Genomic DNA, 20869 nt, shown 5'->3' with positions numbered 1-20869 from the left:
TAGTATGGTTATGGTTCAGTGTGTGAAAATAATATAAAATACTCTTTTCGATTTCTGTTCACACAAAAAAAAACATTCTTAGCCTATTTTTTTATATTTCTAAATACTCAATTGATGCTTGGTTGGATGTGCAGGGCATCATCTACTCCCGAGTGATGCAGTGGTCTAAGGCACTGCATCTCAGTGCTAGAGGCGTCACTACAGACACCGTGGTTCGATTCCAGGCCGAGATTGGAAGTCCCATAGGGCAGTTGGCCCACAGTTGGCCCTGCGTCTTCCGCGTTTGTCCGGTGTAGGCCGTCATTGTTAATAAGACTTTGTTCTTAACTGACTTGCCTCGTTAAATAAAATATTAATTTAAAAAATCAGTTTGCAGCATCCTCCCGTATCGCCCATAATTTGGCAACCTCCCCCAGTTCTCTATGGTTTCCATAGCAGCCGTGACCCAGCAGAAGATCAAGTGACGTCATGTTTCTAGGGCAATTAGACCAATACGCGTGTCACGTGTCTGCTATAAATTTGGAAGGCTCTTCTCTCAGCTTGCACAGTCACTGCAGCATCTCCTCAAGGTATGTATAATCGACAAAAGGACTTATTCTACAACAGTTATTGTAATACTTATTGCTTAATATGTGTCTTTTTGTTTTTTTGAATACGGTTGTAATAGTGTAGCTGTAGCTACTTCTGAGCCTCTCCTTTCGGTTTAACATTACAAAGCCAGGAAATGATGGGAGGCGGGGAAAGGATGCGCCTATGGCCTTGTGTAATAATTCACGTTTCTGTACAACTTAATTTCTGAAAATATGACGTAGTTTACCAACTAATGCAAAGCACATTCTAATCTTATTTATTAAGACACGAGTTGAGCGTTTATTGAGACCATCAAGATAATGCATTATTCATCGATTAGAAGGTAAAATGTGCAGAGGTTACGTGACACTGTAGCTCGAACAATGATGCGGTTTTCGGAAGACTGTTGAGAACGAATATTGTGGCTTTATACAATTATTTATATTGTCTTCATGCAATAAATAACCAGTTAATCTGTTTCCCCACATCTGAACCTAAATAGTTGTATCAAATGGTCGGTGTAAATCAAGAGTTCTGGCATAGATGTCTGTACAGGAAATCCCAGAAATGTTACTGTAGCTAACTGGCTACGTGCCTCACCACATACTCATGATGAATTCTTTTGATTGCGTCAGAGCATTTATAGAACGTTACCGTCGCAATGATGTAAAATCTAAACCAAGAAATGTAGCCAAATTTAAGCCGAGCCCACTTTTTTTAATGAAGTGGATATTGAATTGTAATTGATGCATTCATGTTGACAGTTTTAATTTTGGGTATGAGAGTAATAATGATTGAAGATGACTTGCATGACTCCAATGACTCTCTCTGAAGGGGGAAGCCATGGTGTGCCGTGTCGCATCAGTGTGCCGTGTCGCATCAGTGTGCCTACCGATTAGGTTACTTTGTCCGAATTGTAGCTAATTGGATTAGTTGCTAAAATATACATGTTTTTAAACTTTAATCAAGATGTCAACCGTTTGCAAAGACAGGAACAACAGGTTTCGACTCGGGTCACTATGGAGGATGGAGAGGCAGCCATCGCCAGATGGGCCTTTTTCATCACTGCGATGAAGGTCGTATCATACTGTAAGGTCATTTTACAGACCTGGCCTATTAGAGTGAATGATTCCCTGCTGAATTAATTGTTTCCTGCATAAACCACTTATTATATTCTGGATATAGAATAATTCCTCATCCAAAAGAACAGATATGGCATGTTAGAATAGTTGAAATAATTATATATTTGAAAATGTATTCAATGACCAATATGTAATGCCTATCATCATCCAAATTAGTAAATTGCTAATTTATCCAGTTTGGCCTGCTTCTATGCATGTGCACTGTCAAGTATCCTTCTGGAAGACTGCTAAGGGTGTTGATTGCAAAGGCCTAATGTAAACAAGATGATGTACTGGTTTGGTCGTGTGACTATTGATAGGGCCTAGTCCTGTTTTCCTGTTTTAGGCCTGAACATGCCTGCAGCGAAGAAACTCTCTGACTCAGACTGTTCGAGATCATCAAAACCGTGATGTATCATGTGAAAATTGAGACTGATCTACAAATGAAATGGAATAGTTGTTTATGGGTCAAATTAATCAGCCAGTCTCTACTTTCTTTTGAAGTCGTCTACAATGTCGACCGCGACCAGTGTCTTCCTGTGTAAAGAGGTGGTTCCCTCAAACTCTACTCCCTCTCCCTGACCTGCTCAATGCGCTCTCCTTTTTTTGGTATGTGCTTAATCACCTTGAGTTTACCATGGAGATATTTCCCCCACCATTATTTACAGTGTGCGTGTGAAGAATCTTATCCGTGTGTTCTTTATACCTGTATTGTTAGTGTGTGGCTGTTGAGTCAGTTTTGTCTGAAAGGGAACACATTGTTCTTTACCTGCCTTATGTAGTCATATTTTTGTGCAGTATAGTGGCGAACTTGATAAGCACTGCTGATGCAACATGCAGCCCATCACTAGCTGTGTAACTGCCTGGGTTGAACGTTAACCACACCTCTTGGCTCTACCAGGGGCCCCCCCCCCCGACTCAGCTGCCCTTTTCAGGCAGTTAGGAGGTAACCTCTCCTTCATCGATCCACTGCAGTTTGCTACAATTGTTCATTTATTCATGGCTGTTCTGTTCTGCAGCGGCCACCGTCATGCCTTTCCCATCTGTGTGCCTTCCTGTTGTGTTCTGGTTGGTCGGCATCTCCAGCTGACCTATTAGGTTTCACAGCTCTAACAGAAGACGAATGGACTTAAACATATTGCTGCCTTGACGATTTAGTCTGACATGACAAAACAGGGCTACAACTTGATGTTCTTTTATCACCACAGGACAGGTGACTGGCTTATTATGCATTTAGCATGTTTCTGGTTTTGTCCAGACAAAGCTGACTACATTAGTCTTACTAGACCTTGATGGTGTGATCCTTAGATGTGTGAGTTGGCTGTCTGCAGTGAGGGCAGTCGTGTGACAGTAAATAGGCAAGGTGCTGAGGCTTGTAGAATCATGCCTCTCTTTATGACAGCTGCCCAACCATATTAGACTGTACTGGTTCTCAGTCTGAGAATGTTATCAGAGGTTCATTTGCTGTATTTGAGATGAGCTCACATACAATAGTTTAGCTACAGGCTATAAAATCAGACTTTTCAAATGCTTCAGAATGATCTTGAAAACATGCCTTTGACAAATGTTTTAGGTAATCACGTTTGTTTCATAAATACAGAAGAGGTTTGATATATTGATTTACTGAAAATAATATTCTAGATGTGGGGCTGCGTGAGTTTTAATGCAGTTTATTTTCTAAAGGCGTGTGGCAGTCTGTGAGCAGGTTGAATGGTGAATACTGAGCAGTCTTCAGTTTAGTATCAGGGCCTGCCCCTCATGGCTCAGGTCTCAGTGGAAAACTACTGAGCTACAATCATTTCAAGACATGCCTGGGAATGTAGAAAATGCCAGTGAGGGGATGGGTGTGAGGCAGCACGTTTTCATTCTCTCTGCTGAGGTTAAGACAGCTTGTAGAGGCCAACAGAGGTTAATGTGTGTCTTCTCTCTATGCAAATAATATATAATAATATATAATATATGCCATTTAGCAGACGCTTTTATCCTATGCAAATGACTCCACTGGTCATGGAAATGAATTATATTAGTTGTTATTGCATTCTAAATATCTATATTACCTATAATTACTCAGCCTGCCTCTTGCATCATATTTGCCTGGTCGCGTGTCATTCTTCCTGTGTGCAGCACAGTAAATGGATGTGGTGGTATGACACAGCACTTCCTCAAAATGGCTCCCAGGCTCACCTCTGCTAACAGGAATGGTTTCCATCTGCCTCATCCCTCGACACAGCCACATGCTGGTTTTTGCTTTGTTTCCTGATTGTCAGCATTTGAATGAATATTGTCGTAAAAGGCCAACTCGTTCATAAACACGCACCCACTTTATTTTTGTCCCATTGTCTGGGCCATTTTCTGCCTGAGTGTATCTGTATGCTCCTGGGGTGAATGACCCACTTACTGCAGGCACCCTGTTTCTCCCCAGTAATGGGTTGGTGCTGTGGACCAGTGCCTGTCTGGAGGGGTGGACGGCTGCACCCCAACAGTAGCCCCATAGCACTTGACTGATTGTTCCAAGTCTGTCTAGCCAGACAATTACCAATGGTGGATGTTTAAAACAAAGTAGTCATTATTGAGCTTTATTACCCCAGGCATTTTGAATACCTTGCTTGACATATTATTGGTACGATGGTCAATATACCTAGGGATGTGGCGGTCAGTTCATGGAATTTTGGATGGTGGTTATTGGTCAGCCAAATGGCCGCTGTCACCGGAATAGATGTAAGACCCACATTTTCTCCTCCACTCCTGACTCCAGGTGCTGCTGCAGGGAGGGGGAATCACTTAGACAACCAAATATTAATTTGCTACAGCATCTTGCTTGTTTCAGAAAGGAGCAACAAAGTTTCATCAGGTTGTAGAGTCCATGTTACAGCCGAAACGGCGTCAACCGCATGAATGCCCGGCTCTCCTGTTTTCAGTCAGCTGTTCTTTCCACACACCAAATAATGTGTGGTGTGTGTTAGTACCAGTAGGTTTGCACAATTTGGGAAATATTCAGAGGTGGAAACTTTCCATGGGAATTAATGGAAATGTATGCAAATTAATACCATTTGAATTTAGTTTTTTTGTATTGGATATATTTATCATATGGAGACAAGCGCAAACCTTTTACCTTAAATGGACATCATTGCAAATTAAATCCTCCCAATAGAAATAAAAATGTTACAAATTGAGCTTTAAATGAGTTGACTCTTCACATGGGATGATTTCACTGTACAACAGAATACCGAATGATCCATCGCATCTCCCAAAAATGTTTTAAACATCTAAAATGATAACCAAAGCTTTAGTTTCTAGACTGTCTTCCCCTCAGGCTTTCAGGTCTTCTCTCTGGACCTCAATGTCCACCTCTTGAACATCACTCTGAGACTATCTTCACTGTCACTTTCCAACCTTGTTGAGGATGGCTCGTTGTCAGGCTCTAAAATCTGCCCGGCTGGCCACCAATTTTTCAACCTTTGTATTGGTCAGCCTGTTGCGTGCTTTGATGCGTGCGTTCCCTAACAAGGACCAGTTGCGCTCTGAGGTGGGATTTGGAGGATGGAGGCAACAGGGGAAAGGGCCTCAGAGCCACAAAGTCCCTTCCACCATGTGGCTGATGAGATATGTTGGCACGACTGCCATATTGCATCTCCATCCCAAAGCCCTTGCTTGGAAGTGTACTTCACCAGACTGCCAAGAACCTTCCCACATCCAGGTCAACCTTCCCACATCCTTCCCACCATCCAAGGTCGTGAGACACGGTAGTGATGACATCATAGGCCTTGTTGATCTTTGCACCAGACAGCATCCTTGGGGTTTAACATGTAAGCTGCGGTGTTTATGGGCTTCAGGCAGAAGTCTTCACGCTTTTTGATGTATTTCAAAACTGCATTTCCCTCTGCTTGGAGCAACAGTGAAGTGGGCAGGGTAGTACAGAGTTTGAGCCTTTTTATACCTTTTTAACTAGGTAAGTTTATACCTTTTTAACTAGGTAAGTTAACACAATCTTATTTTCAATGACGGCCAAGGAACGGTAGGTTAATTGCCTTGTTTAGGGGCAGAACGAAAGATTTTCACCTTGTCAGCTCGGGGGATACATTGTCAGCTCGGGGGATACAATCTTGCAACCTTACAGTTAACTTGTCCAACACTAACCACCTGCCTCATTGCACTCCACGAGGAGCCTGCCTGTTATGCGAATGCAGTAGAAGCCAAGGTAAGTTGCTAGCTAGCATTAGACTTATTTTTATTTTTTATTTTTTTACATCATAATCACTAGTTATAACTACACATGATTGCTATTACTTGTTTATCTTGCGTGTCTTGCGTTGCATATAATCGGTGTGTATCGTTGCTCCAATGTAGTATACCTAACCATACACACCAATGCCTTTCTTAAAATCAATACACAGAAGTGTATATATATTAAACCCTGTATATTTACTTAAAAGATATCCAGGTTAGCAGGCAATATTAGCCAAGTGAACTTGTCACTTCTCTTGCGTTCATTGCACGCAGAGTCAGGGTATATGCAACAGTTTGGGCAGCCTGGCTCATTGAGAACTAATTTGCCAGAATTTTATACGGAACCGTTCTGTATTTTAATAATGACATAACATTGCAGGTTGTGCAATGTAACACAAATATTCAGACTTAGGGATGCCACCTTTTAGAAAACACAGCACGGTTCCGTATTTCACAAATAATAACATTTTTGTTTTCGAAGTGAGTTTCTGGATTTGACCGTATTAATGACAAAGGCTCGTATTTCTGTGTTATGTTATAATTAAGTATGATTTGATAGAGCAGTCTGAGCGATGGTATGCAGCAGCAGGCTTGTAAGCATTCATTCAAACAGCACCTTCATGCGTTTTGCCAGCAGCTCCTCGCAAGCACAGAGCTGTTTATGACTTCAAGCCTATCAGCCTAATGGCTGGTGTAACCGATGTGAAATGGCTGACTAGTTAGCGGGGTGCGCGCTAATAGCGTTTCAAACGTCACTTGCTCTGAGACTTTGAGTAGTTATTTCCCCTTGCTCTGCAAGGGCTGTAGAAGTAGATGTGCTTTTGTCAGAAGTTGCGTGCTGAGGAAACTTTATACACTTGGGCAGATTCTGCATCTTTGTTATATTCTTCACATGATTTGGCACAGTAACATTAGTTGCAGTGAAATGTCTCCAATCAGAGTGCCTGTGGGATTTTTTTTTCCTACTAATCTTTCCAGAAAAAATGAATGTACAGATAAAATAGTTAAACTAAACAACTCTATTATAAGAAGTGTTTTAAAATTAAACATGTATTGAAACAGGTGAATTAACACCTCAGTTAGTAGGCTTAAGCAAGCTAAACCCCACATGGTAGCAAAAACTAGCAGAAATTGTTAACAAGTTAGAAATGATTTAAACACTTTGCTGTAGGCTACTATTTACTAATCATGTATGTCATAAAATATATTCACCCCACCCAGTATTGTAATCAACTTACCAGAAGGCATGTAGTCCTTGGCTCAGACAGTGTAGTAGTGTGGGCCCATTAGTGTGCAAGATCTTGAATCCGCTGTGCTGTGTGATGAAAGAATGCACTGTGCATGCAGAGGGTTGCAATGCCATTGAATTGGGGATAGTTTGACTGAAATATGCCACAAGACCTAGAATTGCCTTGTGTATCCCACAAAGGTTCACTGTAATAAGCTAACTTTTCTGAATGTAATTGAAATTTACCGGAAAGTTTTCAACCCTAAGTACCAGTCAAAAGTTTGGACACCTACTTATTCAAGAGTTTCTTTATTTTTTACTTTTCGACATTTTAGAATAACAGTGTAAACACCAACTATGCAGTAAAGCATATTGACTCATGTAGTAACAAAGTGTTAAACAAATAAATATATATATTGGATTCTTCAAAGTAGCCACCCTTTTGCCTTGATGTCTTTGCACACTAGACAATGGTAAAGGTAAAGAAACCCTGGTATGAGTAGGTGTGTCCAGACTTTTGACTGGTACTCATGTGTTATGAAGGTTATTTTCATGACAGTCTTCATCTGTTAACCTTATATAGTAATTGTGCCAGCCCTAAATATACCATGGCTCAGGCTTTTGCTTGAATGACACAATCACAAACTACTCTTTTCAGTGTTTGGAACCTGATCATGGGCTGTTGGTATGCAGACATGTTGTTAATTTAAACCTGATGTGTCAGTTTTCAGTAGAACAGGCAGATAATTGGTTGAGCCTGAAGCAGAGGTGGATCCTATAGGCCTGTACAAACAATGCCATTTGTCTGTGCTGGGCTTTAATAAGTCACCACCATGTCAGCAGCCTGTGCCTGTTGAATTCCTCCACATTTCAGCTCTTGAGAGCCATTTGACATCTTGAGGCATCCAGAACACAAGTCCAGTATTGATTGGTCCCCTCGACAAAGGATTCTATTTGTCCGCCCACTTGCATACTCTTGAGACCAAAAGAGGGGTGGTAGTACTTCAGACAATAATATACACGGACACAATAAACAACCCGTCGACATTTTCTTTTGTCGAGACAGGCGTGAGGCTTGTCTACTGTTGTTTTTTTTCTTCTCAAGAAGCAACATGGAGGTGATATAACTAGTGCAATGGAGTTGATTTGTGGATTGAACCAGGCTGAAAGGGAAGGTGTGAACATGATATTAACATGGAGCCTTCTCTGACTGCGTCCCAGCCTGTTTGCCTGTTTCACTAATGGCTAGGTCACCTTGTGATGCTTGTGTGGCAAGGAGAATTGAAGATGGCCAAACAGTCTAACTTGATGACATCTTTTTAATGTCCTTATCCAAAGGTTCAATGTTACTGAATATATCAAAATGTAAATTTCAAGCTCCAGACTAGTACTTTTAATTCCCCACTGGTGCAGTAAATTAAGTTTAGGCCCAGATGGCATTCGTTTTGTAGTCTGTATGACTGCGTCAGGTGAGGAGGATTCAATGTGAGCTTGGCCCAGTTGGTTCATTATAGGCCAGTCAATCCAGGCAGCATACGCAGTGCATTCTGGGGCTCTTTAAAAAGACCACGGGTTGGAGGAACAGGCAGATTAGGATAAGACAGCTGGGTTAGTTGTGGTGGAAGCCACACACCGGAATACAGGCACAGATTATCAAGTTGTCTAACGTTACACCAACCAGATGCAAGGGCAATCCTGTGTCCTTTCAAAGACAGTGCTAAGTTCTACCTTGCTGCAGCACAGCAGTTTTACATATAGGCCTGCAAGCTGTGGAGAGGAGTTGTGAGATCTATGATTTATTGCTCATTGGAGGACACTACAGATCCTAAGCCCATTCAGTAAGGTACTTTACTTGACCTTATGATACTAGTCCCATTAAATATGTAGTTTTGCATAGCCCTCACGTTATAGCCTACACCCAGACAGTTTGAACCGGGTGCTAGACGTTAGACAACCAGATCATCCATTGGAAGAACCTAGGCCTATTTATAGCTATTTTGTGTTGATTGACCAAAGTGTTGCTTCGATTGGTCTGAGGTGTTTTCGCCCCAAGGGCCTTGTTCCCACTAGTCTAGCCTAATACCCAGAGTTCAGTACTAGTTCTGTTCCGTGTATGGATTGTTTCTGTGCACCCATTTTGGTGACCTTACGCTCAGTGGAAAAGCTAATGGTGGATAACTGGGACTCTATAGGGATCGAGCTTTTGTCAAATTAACATCAGATTTGACTTTTTGTAGCTGATTAGGATAACCTAATTATCCTATCCTGCTGTGCAAGTTAAAGTTAGCTAATCCTTTTCCTAAAATGTTATTTCAATGATAATTTGACAAAAGCTGGATACCTTCTAGCCATGACTCTAATATAGCCTCTGTCCAGGGTTTTTATATCAGTGTCTGGTTTCGAGGTTATGGTGACCCCCTTCACTTGTTGATAAGTTTACAAAGAGGCACTCAGGCTTTTTCATGGTCTCATTTTAGGTGTAACATCTGCTCATAGTCAGTTGCTGATGTGTTAATAACCTTAGAAATTCTGAGTTTTAATTAGGTAAGGTTACAGCGAGGCTAGGTTATGGCCTAATGATTTATCCTAACTTGAGAGAACTACATTTGCCTTTACTTTGAACTGGACATGGTCATGGATTTCTTTTTTCTTTTTATAGACCTAAATGTTATTTTAGTTCTGTTCGCTTGGACCTCCATGTGCAGCCAAAATCACTCTGTCATCATGGCAGACTAGGACAAATCAATAGAATTATTTTTCAGTTGAACTGGATTAATAGTGGGTTTGTCATTTGCTTTATTGGTTTAAATGTCACCTACAGTGGCAAAGTATGAACCCTTTGGAATTACCTGGAATTCTGCATAAATTTGTCATATCTGATCTTCATCTAAGTAACTACAATGTGCTTAAACAGGGTAGCCTGGTTGTTAGCGCGTTGGACTAGTAACCGGAAGGTTGCAAGTTCAAATCCCCGAGCTGACAAGGTACCATTCTGCCCCTGAACAGGCAGTTAACCCACTGTTCCTAGGCTGTCATTGAAAATAAGAATTTGTTCTTAACTGACTTGCCTGGTTAAATAAAGGTGAAGTGAAAATGTATAATTGTTTTTGTCTTTATTGAACACGCGTGTAAACATTATCAGGGTGGGAAAAGTATGTGAACCCTTGGATTTAATAACTAGTTGACCTGTAACGGCGTTCGTCTGTTGAAGGAAGAGTCTGACTGAAATGCAGCGTTTCATGATCTTTAATGAAGAAAACGAAATGATACATGAAATAACTAAATACAAAAACAACAAACTGAACGTGAAACTAATTACAGCCTATCTGGTGAATACTACACAAAGACTGGAACAATCACCCACGAAATACAAAGAGAAACTCAGGCTGCCTAAATACGGTTCCCAATCAGAGACAACGAGAATCACCTGACTGATTGAGAATCGCCTCAGGCAGCCAAGCCTATACAACTCCCCTAATCAGCTGTGAATCCAAATACTACAAACCCCAATACGAAAAACAACATATAAACCCATGTCACACCCTGGCCTAACCAAACATATAACAAAAACACAAAATACAATGACCAAGGCGTGATATGACCCTCCGTTGGCAGCAATAACTTCAACCAAACATTTTCTGTAGTTGCGGATCAGACCTGCACAACAGTCAGGAGGAATGCTAACATCTCATCAACAGATGTTAGCATGTTCCAGATATTTCTGTAAGTCTTTAGCTGACACTCCAGGATTCTTCTTAAGCTCATTGAGCCTTCTGCACTGTGCTCTTGCAGTCATCTTTTCAGGACGACCACTCCTAGGGAGAGTAGCAACAGTGCTTTAACTTTCTCCATAGACAATTTTTCTTACCGTGGACTGATGAACATCAAGGCTTTTAGATACTTTTGTAACCCTTTCCAGCTTTATACAAGTCTACAATTCTTAGGTCTCCTGAAATTTCTCTTGTTTGAGGCATGGTTCACATCAGGCCATATTGCTTGTGAATAGCAAACTCAAATGTTGAAGTTTTTTTTTATAGGGCAGGACAGCGTTACCCAACCTCTCCAATCTCGTCTCATTGCTTGGACTCCAGGTTAGCTGACTCCACTTAGCTTTTGGAGAAGTCATTAGCCTAGGGGTTCACAATTTTTCCAACCTACACTGTGAATGTTAAAATTATGTATTCAATATAGACAGATTGTCTGTCCACGTAGATGAAAATCCAACCAATTTATACAGAAATCCAGCTAATTCCAAAGGGTTCACATACTTTTTCTTGCCACTGTATAGAGCAATACAGATTATGGTAAATATGATTCATTGATAGATCTATAGCCCAGGGCTAGGACTTGTTTATAACAGCAGTGTTTCAACATTGATATAAGATTTTGCCACATCAATTTCCTACAAATGTTTTCATCAACGCAAAATGAAGAAGCAGGAATTTCCTGATTTGTTGCATCACTTTGTTAGCAAACGGTAGTAACTTAGTTATGCGGTCCATCCTCCAACACGTACCAGACCTTGTTATTGGTCAACTGTATTTTGCAAGTATTGCCTTAAACCTCTCCGACCTCAAATTACCTTCAGCATCGCTAACCCACTTGTTTGTTTTTTTAAATTTTTGCTAGGCTATAATTTGGTTGAACATTTCTTTGACTTGCTCAAACAGTATGTAAAGACGAGTTAAACTATAAAGCCGTATTTTTAGTCTCAGCTGTAATAACTTGCTTTCGAGTTAAAGGAAGTGTCTGCAACGAACCCAGCTGGTTTATCCTAATCTGCCTGTTCCTCCAACCCATGGTCTTTTTAAAGAGCCATAGAATACACTGCATATGCTGTCTGGATTGACTGGCCTATAATGAACCAACTGGGCCAAGCTCACAGTGACTCCTCCTCGACTAACGCAGTCGCACAGCTCTCAAATTAATGCCATCTGGGCCTCAACTCCATTCACTGCACCAGTGGGGAATTAAAAGTACTAGTCTGGAGCTTGAAATTTAGAGAACAGCCAGCCACTGTCAAATGCCACACATACAGCAGCTTGTCCATAAGTAATGTGCCTATCCTAAGGCTCATATTTCTACGTTTCCATGCAAGTTGAGCTGAGAACAGAAAGCATGTCTGTGTCCCAATCCTCCGATATGGGACCATTGGAGAAGTCAAAGTCGACCAATAGCCTAGTCTCCTATTAAAACCAGAAGGCTGTGTTTTATCATTCCTTACACACTGCAGCCTCTGGAAAGTAATGAGACTGGCATGGCACCAGTCCTACCGGCTGGTAATAGTGAGAGCTAACATTGCAGAGGAGAGCTACTGCTTGATATCCCCTGTGGTTTGAGGCAGGCTAGAAGGGAGGAGCCCAGATCCCAGTCTTTGTTCCATACTGGGCTAGTTTACCCTGGAGTCGACAAAGGAAGTCCTCTGAATAAGAAGTCTGGGCCTGTTGCTTCTCTGTCTGGCATGTTAAACAGGCCTGGAGACAATGGAGCCTCACGTAAGTTAGATTTGTGTCCCTAAGTTGGCTACATCTCCCATCACTAGGCCACCTAGTCCTGCACTACATAACAGAACAAGTGTTTGACTGAGCTAACTGCTGTTACTTAACTGGACAAATTAAACTGTGGTACTACTATTTCTGTTATAGAAAAAAAGTGATTGCTGATTTTCGGCACTGTGCTCTGTGGGAATAGACAGCCTGGGAAGAGTCAGTGTTAGTTAGGCCTACCCTCTTTGTGAAAGCTGTACATTTAGCAAAACTTTGCTGTTTCTACAGGGAGATGCTTTTGTTGCAATACATTTTCTGTCTTGTTTCAGGTTCACCACTACAACTCAATCAATAACAACTATGTCAGACCTCTGTGTTGGAATCAATGGGTAAGCATTACATTCACCTCTAATACACATTGTTGCATATTTATCAAAAACTGTGTTAAACACTGCCATTAAAAATAATGGAAAATGACCCATGTGCACCAACAAAGACATCCAACCCCTGTTAAGAGTTATGTAATAACAGGCTATGAAGCAATGCAATTGCAAAACACACTGAACTGAAGGATCTATGGTGTAAATCGCAATTGGAGCAGCAAACAGTGAACAGACATTGGTCGTCGTCCTATGGGTATCTGTCAGCCCCCACAGAGCCTGTGGTTGTCATCAGTGGCCAGTTGTACCAGTTGAGTGTAAAAGTTGTTCAATTTTAGTTTGGGCGTAGCTACGTCCAACTTTGGGATAAGAATTTAGTTGTAGCTAAGTCCGGCGTAAGCAATGGCCGTTAATGAGATTTGATGCTTTATAATGATGGTTGCTAGCCTGCGCCCATTTACTAGACTGTTACCATCCTCGTGACCATTCTGAACTTTGCGAGGCACGTCTCATCACTTTGCAAAGCCCACCACTATGCATGTTTTCTAAACCACATCTGGATGGGTCAATCAATAATTACTGTGGGAATGACTCACTAAATTACGAAGATATTGGAATAAAGTAGGCTAATTTAAATACTTTAAAGTAATAGCCATGTGTGGACAAACATTTGGTGTAACAGGTATCATTTTTAGGTCCAGCGTAGAGCACATTTTACGTTGGACATAGAGGTACGACCAACTGGTGCAACCAGCCCCAGAAGGTTTGGTGTTGAGGGGAGTCCGTAGTGTTAGATAGGAGGACCGCACTGTTAACAGATAAGGATTACACTGTAAACCAATGCACATACATCCGAGTCACGCGGTTAAGTGCACACTACTTCACTCGCCCTTCCACATGATGTGTAAATCCTAACTCAAACATGTTAGTTTAGCATCATCTGGAATTTTTCACAACAGTCCCAATACAGAGGCCGGACGAGGGGATTTTAAAAAAAAAAAAATAGGGTAGAAGTCCCATGTCGCCCTGTGTCTGTACTGAATCCACCCTTTCCCCTCTCTATCCAGATTTGGCCGTATTGGCCGCCTGGTCCTCAGGGCCTGCCTGCAGAAGGGAATCAAAGTCGTTGCCATCAACGATCCCTTCATCGACCTGCAGTACATGGTGAGCTGAGTCTTTCAGTCCCTCAACCAACAGCCAGCATATAACATGGCACCCTGCCATATTAATCAGAGGCCAGATCAAGCTACCCATGCGCTTATGTGGTAGTATTTATTGTAATAACACACCAATTACTCAATGTGTAATGAACTGATAACCTTGATGTTCTCTGACAATGTCAGTTTTGTTTTTCTCCAACATTCTCTTTCTCCACAGGTTTATATGTTCAAGTATGACTCCACCCACGGCCGTTACAAGGGTGAGGTGAGCATGGAGGATGGGAAGCTGATTGTGGACGACCACTCCATCTCCGTATTCCAGTGGTGAGTGACGACATAATCACGTATGCTCGTGCGTGCAGCGTTTCTGTACATTTGAGTGACGTTCCATTCTATGGGGCTAGGTTGATTTGGGATTGAACGTGTGTGCCCCTTTCTCCCTGGCTCAATATTACCTCAGTGGTTTGTAATCCCTCTGGCCAGGATCTCCTCAGTGTTGCTATTGGCCTTTGAGGGCTGGTGCCACCTGTCTGCAAGGCCCAGTTCAGTGTTAACACTGAGGCTTAAAGGAAATATTCACCCATTTTGAATGTTAATCCCAAAAGTTCCAAATGAATAGACATTTCAAATGTCATATTATGGCTATATACAGTGTTGTAATGATGTGTAAATTGTTAAAAGTAGAAAATGAATAAACGTAAATATGGGTTGTATTTACAATGGTGTTCTTCACTGGTTGCTGCGGTGATGGTACACTATGGTATATCACCCAATAGATATGAGAGTTTATCAAAATTGGATTTGGATTTGTTTTTGAATTCTATGTGGGTCTGTGCAATCTGAGGGAAATATGTGTCTCTATGGTCATACATTTGGCAGAAGGTTAGGAAGTGCAGCTCAGTTTCCACATTTTGTGTGCACATCGTCTCATCTCTTGAGATCCAGGTCTGCCTACTGCGGCCTTTCTCAATAGCAAGGCTATGCTCAGTCTGTACAGTCGTGGCCAAAAGTTGAGAATGACACAATAATTTTCAAAGTCTGCTACCTCAATTTGCATAAACTCCAGAATGTTATGAAGAGTGCTCCGATTAATTGCAAAGTCCTCTTTGCCATGCAAATGAACTGAACCCCCAAAAAACATTACCACTGCATTTCAGCCCTGCCACAAATGGACCAGCTGACATGTCAGTGACTCTCTCGTTAACACAGGTGTGAGTGTTGAAAAGGCTAGAGAACTCTGTCATGCTGATTGAGTTCGAATAACAGACTGGAAGCTTCAAAAGGAGGGTGGTGCTTGGAATCATTGTTCTTCCTCTGTAAACCATGGTTACCTCCAAGGAAACACGTGCTGTCATCATTGCTTTGCACAAAAAGGGCTTCACAGGCAAGGATATTGCTGCCAGTAAGATTGCACCTAAATCAACCATTTATCGGATCTTCAAGGAGAGCGGTTCAATTATTGTGAAGAATGCTTCAGGGCCCCCAAGAAAGTCCAAGCGTCAGGACCGTCTCCTAAAGTTGATTCAGTTGCAGGATCGGGGCACCACCAGTACAGAGCTTGCTCAGGAATGGCAGCAGGCAGGTGTGAGTGCATCTGCACGCACAGTGAGGAAAATACTTTGAGGATGGCCTGGTGTCAAGCCACTTCTCTCCAGGAAAAATATCAGGGACAGACTGATATTCGGCAAAAGGTACAGGGATTGGACTGCTGAGGACTGGAGTAAAGTCATTTTCTCTGAAGCCCCAAAATATCAGAAAGGGGAATCTGGGGAAAAAGCTTGTCCGGAGAAGACTAGGTGAGCGCTACCATCAGTCCTGTGACATGCCAACAGTAAAGCTTCCTGAGACCATGTGTGGGGTTGCTTCTCAGCCAAGGGAGTGGGCTCACTCACAATTTTTCCTAAGAACACAGCCATGAATAAAGAATGGTACCAAAACATCCTCCGAGAGCAACTTCTCCCAACCATCCAGGAACAGTTTGGTGACGAACAATGCCTTTTCCAGCATGATGGAGCACCTTTCCATACGGCAAAAGTGATAACTAGGTGGCTCGGGGAACAAAACAACTCCCCAGACCTTAATCCCACTTGTGGTCAATCTTCAAGAAGCGGGTGGACAAACAAAAACCCACAAATTCTGACAAACTCCAAGCATTGATTTATGCAAGAATGGGCTGCAATCAGTCAGGATGTGGCCCAGAAGTTAATTGACTGCATGCCAGGGCGGATTGCAGAGGTCTTGGAAAAAAGCCTCAACACTGCAAATAGACTTTTTGTATCGACTTCATGTAATTGTCAAAAGCCTTTGACACGTATGAAATGCTTGTAATTATACTTCAGTATTCCATAGTAACATCTGACAAAAATCTAAAGGCCCTGAAGCAGCAAACTTTGGAAATGAGTGTTTGTCATTCTCAACTTTTGGCCACGACTGTACATAGTCAAAGCTTTCCTTAATCTCTCGCTCTCTCCCCCATTAGTATGAAGCCCCATGAGATCCCATGGGGTAAAGCCGGTGCCGATTACGTCGTTGAGTCCACCGGAGTCTTCCTCAGCATTGACAAGGCCTCTGTAAGTAGCAGTACCCAGACACAGAAGACTCTGACACACTTGTGTCCTTGTCAAGCACTGATGACTATAGCGCTCACCAAGGCCTTGCAACAACCAAATAAGTAACCCTAATGTACTTTGCCAAAATAAACCTATGAAGATTTTATCAACAGTTCTCAGGTGTATTAGGACCAGTCAGATCCAGACACAAACATGAAATATTATGTATTAGATGTGCATGCAAGATTTGAGACTTTCTCAATGCGTTTTCTTTTCTGTTTTCACAGTCCCACATCCAGGGTGGTGCCAAGCGGGTGGTTGTGTCTGCCCCCTCCCCCGACGCCCCCATGTTCGTCATGGGAGTCAACGAGGACAAGTACGACCCCTCCAGCATGACCATCGTCAGGTGAGTCCCTTTATTCCTGACCAATACATGCATGATCAAAGGGTGAACTCTTCACAAGAATAGTCAACCTTTTGATTAACCTGAATTGGTGACCTATTGTAATTCTCTCTGGTCATCCACAGTAATGCATCTTGCACGACTAACTGCCTGGCCCCCCTGGCTAAGGTCATCCACGACAACTTTGGCATCGAGGAGGCCCTCATGGTCAGTGTTTTTCTTCCATTAGACTGTCCATGCATCTTCATGAGCAGGGAGCATCTGAATGTCTTTTGTTCCCATGGTCTATATTGACACATCTGCTGACGCTATAGAACCCATGCTCATCTTTCCCTTTTTCTCTCTCTGGTCCTCTCAGACCACAGTCCACGCCTACACCGCCACCCAAAAGACTGTGGACGGCCCCTCTGCCAAGGCATGGCGCGATGGCCGTGGTGCCCACCAGAACATCATCCCTGCCTCCACCGGAGCTGCCAAGGCTGTGGGCAAGGTCATCCCTGAGCTCAACGGGTCAGTAGATTGTGTGTGTCACAGGAGGCTGGTTGGAATGACATCAAACGTGTGGTTGATACCATTCCATTGACTCCATTTATGAGCCGTCCTCCCCTCCGCAGCCTCCTGTGATGGGTGTTTGCATACATTTATGTGATTGTGTCTACTTATCAAAGATGCTGAATACAGATGTGTGCATGATGAAAAATACTGATTATTTAAGTGTTCTCTCTCTGTCAGCAAGCTGACTGGCATGGCCTTCCGTGTGCCCGTGGCTGACGTGTCAGTGGTGGACTTAACCTGCCGCCTGTCCCGGCCTGGCAGCTACGCTGAGATCAAGGCGGCTGTCAAGAAGGCCGCCGAAGGACCTATGAAGGGATACCTGGGATACACTGAGGACTCTGTAAGTTAAACTCTCTAGGGTAGGTGGGACACTAGGTCCCACCTGGCCAACATCCAGTGAGATTGCAGAGCGCTAAATACAGAAATTGTCATTCTAAAAATTCAGAAAACCAAGCATATTTTACATGGGTTTAAAGATTAACTTCTTGTGAATCCAACCACTGTCAGATAAAAAAAAAAAAATTTAAATGCTTTACAGTGAAAGAATACCGTACGATTATTTGAGGACATATCCCAGCAGACAAATCATTAAACAGTAGCCAGCCAAGTAGAAGGGTTACACAAGTCAGAAATAGGAGAGAAAATGAATCCCTTACCTTTGATCTTCATATGGTTGCACTCAGAAGACATTAATTTACTCAATAAATGTTCCTTTTGTTTGATAAAGTCTTTATATCCAAAAACCTGTGTTCGCGTTTTCTTCAGTAATTCACAGGCTCAAACGCAGTCAAAACGGGCAGACAAATCCAAATTGTATCCATTAATTTCATAGAAACATGTCAAACGATGTTTATTCAATCCTCAGGTTGCTTTTAGCCTAAATGATCTATAATATTTCAACCGGACAAAGACGTCGTCAACAAGAAAGGCACTCTCGGGATTGCGCATGAAAAAGCTCTGACACGTCAAGATCCACTCATTCAGACTGGTCTTACTCCCTCATTTATCAGAATACAAGCCTGAAACAATTTCTAAAGACTGACATCTAGTGGAAGGCATAGTAACTGCAATTTGAGTCCCACGTCAATGGATACTGTAATGGCATTGAATAGAACTACGAAACCTACTTCCTGAATGGATTTTTCTCAGGTTTTCGCCTGCCAAATCAGTTCTGTTATACTCGGACACTATTTTAACAGTTTTGGAAATGAGTTTTCTATCCAAATCTACCAGTTATATATCTTCTGGGCCTGAGTAGCAGGCCGTTTAATTTGGGCATGCTTTTAATTCCAAATGCTGCCCCCTACCCTAGAAGTTAATTACAAAATATGTATGTCAACATGAAATATGAGCAGAGGTGGCAATGGAGCTCAGTTTTACTGGCAATTATGTGTTATTAGTCAATCACCACCTTCCGGGGACACCTGAAACCCCACCTCTTTAAGGAATACCTAGGATAGGATAAGTATCCCCCCCCCCCCCCCTTTAAGATTTAGATGCACTATTGTAAAGTGACTGTTCCACTGGATGTCATAAGGTGAATGCACCAATTTGAAGTCGCTCTGGATAAGAGCGTCTGCTAAATGACTTAAATGTTAAATGTTAAAAGCAGGGCTCCTAGATGACAGATCTGTATACTGCAGCTGTTCTGTTGGTGGGTTTCTCACTGCTTATTTCCTGTCCCACCAGGTTGTGTCTTCTGACTTCATTGGAGACACCCACTCCTCCATCTTTGATGCTGGGGCTGGCATCTCCCTCAACGACAACTTTGTCAAACTCATTTCCTGGTAAGTACCTCCCTTAGAATTAGAGTAAATATTCAATCATTCTTAATTCTATAGTTCCTCCCCTGCTAATGCTGGACCCCTTTTTGGTTATTCTCAGCCCTCAACTAAACTGACACCATCTGTTTCCCCAGGTATGACAATGAGTTCGGCTACAGCCACCGCGTCGCTGACCTGTTGCTGTACATGCATTCTAAGGAGTAACTTTCCGGCTCCAGAAAGCTGCAATGGGACCCACCCCCCCTTTTACATGCGCTCACACCCTCCAGTGTCACACCCCTAGTACCCCCAGCCCTCCACTCTCTACATCACAACTTAGTCTCTGTAGTAGGCTGTGTGTACGAGTATTTCTTTTTTCCTTTATGAAAAAGTCCCACTGAGACGGTTTTAACTTGACAGTATGCTTTTGTCTTCCCAGAACATTGCCATGATGTTTCCATACTGGCTGTTACCATGTAATATTGGTGTTAAAATAATTCTAGTTTAAGAGTCAAGTGAGAAAGACAAGCTACTGTAACTAAAAAAAGTAATAAATCTTTACAAATGTCTCTGTCTTGCCTTGTTCATGTTTGCTCAGTATTATAAGAACATGTTCTCTCACAATGACATAAGTCGTCATCTGCATTCAGGATAATCAACAGGATGCAGAACATGAAGATGCATTATAAAGTGACAATCGTATGGTAATGTTTGTTACATTAATGACAGGATTTGACTTTGGATGCACATTTGCATTATTTGAACATACAAATGTTAATCCCTAAACTACAGTTTTAATAGCTGATGCTTTAGCCAGGCCAGTTTTAATACTACGCTGGAACAAAAGTCTGCATACCCTTGTTGGTACCTAGGACCAGGAGTCAAACATGATTGGCAAATTCAATATCAATCTGGTTATGCATGTTGCACTGGATGACTTCTCAGCCAGGTTCTGACAATTGAACAGGTGTAAGGCCATGGGACTGAGTTCCTCAAGTATCAACTCACCAAGAACATGCAAATGCATTCTGAAAGTTCTGTTGGTCCACTATTGCAAGTGATTTAATCCTGCCCTAATGGAAATCGCAGACATCTAGTGGCAAATATTGTAGCACAAGGTAAACCAAATGACCGGTGGTATATTTTCTGCATTCAACACTGTTCACATGAAATGCCACAACATCTATTTTGGGATGTCATTATAGCATGGTTGTACATTTCTATATTAGACTAGCCTAGACTACTGCACATTGTAGATGCCTGAATGACCATAATAAGCTTTAAAGGTCCAATGTAGCCATTTATAGCTCAATCAAATCATTTCTGGGTAACAATTTTAAGTACCTTACTGTGATTATTTTTGACCATTTTAATTACACTTTTTTTTTTTAGCAAGAGCAGACTAACTCCATCCCACCAAAATAGGT

The 20869-nt window shown here is 42.1% G+C and overlaps 1 protein-coding gene across 1 annotated transcript; it reads left to right on the top strand.

Annotated features, from left to right (window-relative positions):
* The first annotated feature begins 453 nt into the window (after positions 1–453).
* On the top strand, positions 454–20011 carry LOC123997983 (glyceraldehyde-3-phosphate dehydrogenase-like). Its single transcript, XM_046302755.1, has 11 exons — positions 454–569; positions 12962–13021; positions 14080–14176; positions 14390–14496; positions 16652–16742; positions 17009–17127; positions 17250–17331; positions 17483–17634; positions 17857–18019; positions 19369–19466; positions 19598–20011. The coding sequence occupies exons 1-11, from the start codon at positions 469–471 to the stop codon at positions 19665–19667; spliced, it is 1140 nt and encodes a 379-aa protein (XP_046158711.1). The 5' UTR covers positions 454–468; the 3' UTR covers positions 19668–20011.
* The last annotated feature ends 858 nt before the right edge of the window (positions 20012–20869 follow it).

The sequence above is a fragment of the Oncorhynchus gorbuscha genome, linkage group LG15 (genome assembly GCF_021184085.1).
Source record: "Oncorhynchus gorbuscha isolate QuinsamMale2020 ecotype Even-year linkage group LG15, OgorEven_v1.0, whole genome shotgun sequence".
Classification (NCBI taxonomy): domain Eukaryota; kingdom Metazoa; phylum Chordata; class Actinopteri; order Salmoniformes; family Salmonidae; genus Oncorhynchus; species Oncorhynchus gorbuscha.
Note: the sequence above shows the minus strand (reverse complement) of the source record. Positions and strands in the feature narration are given on the sequence as shown.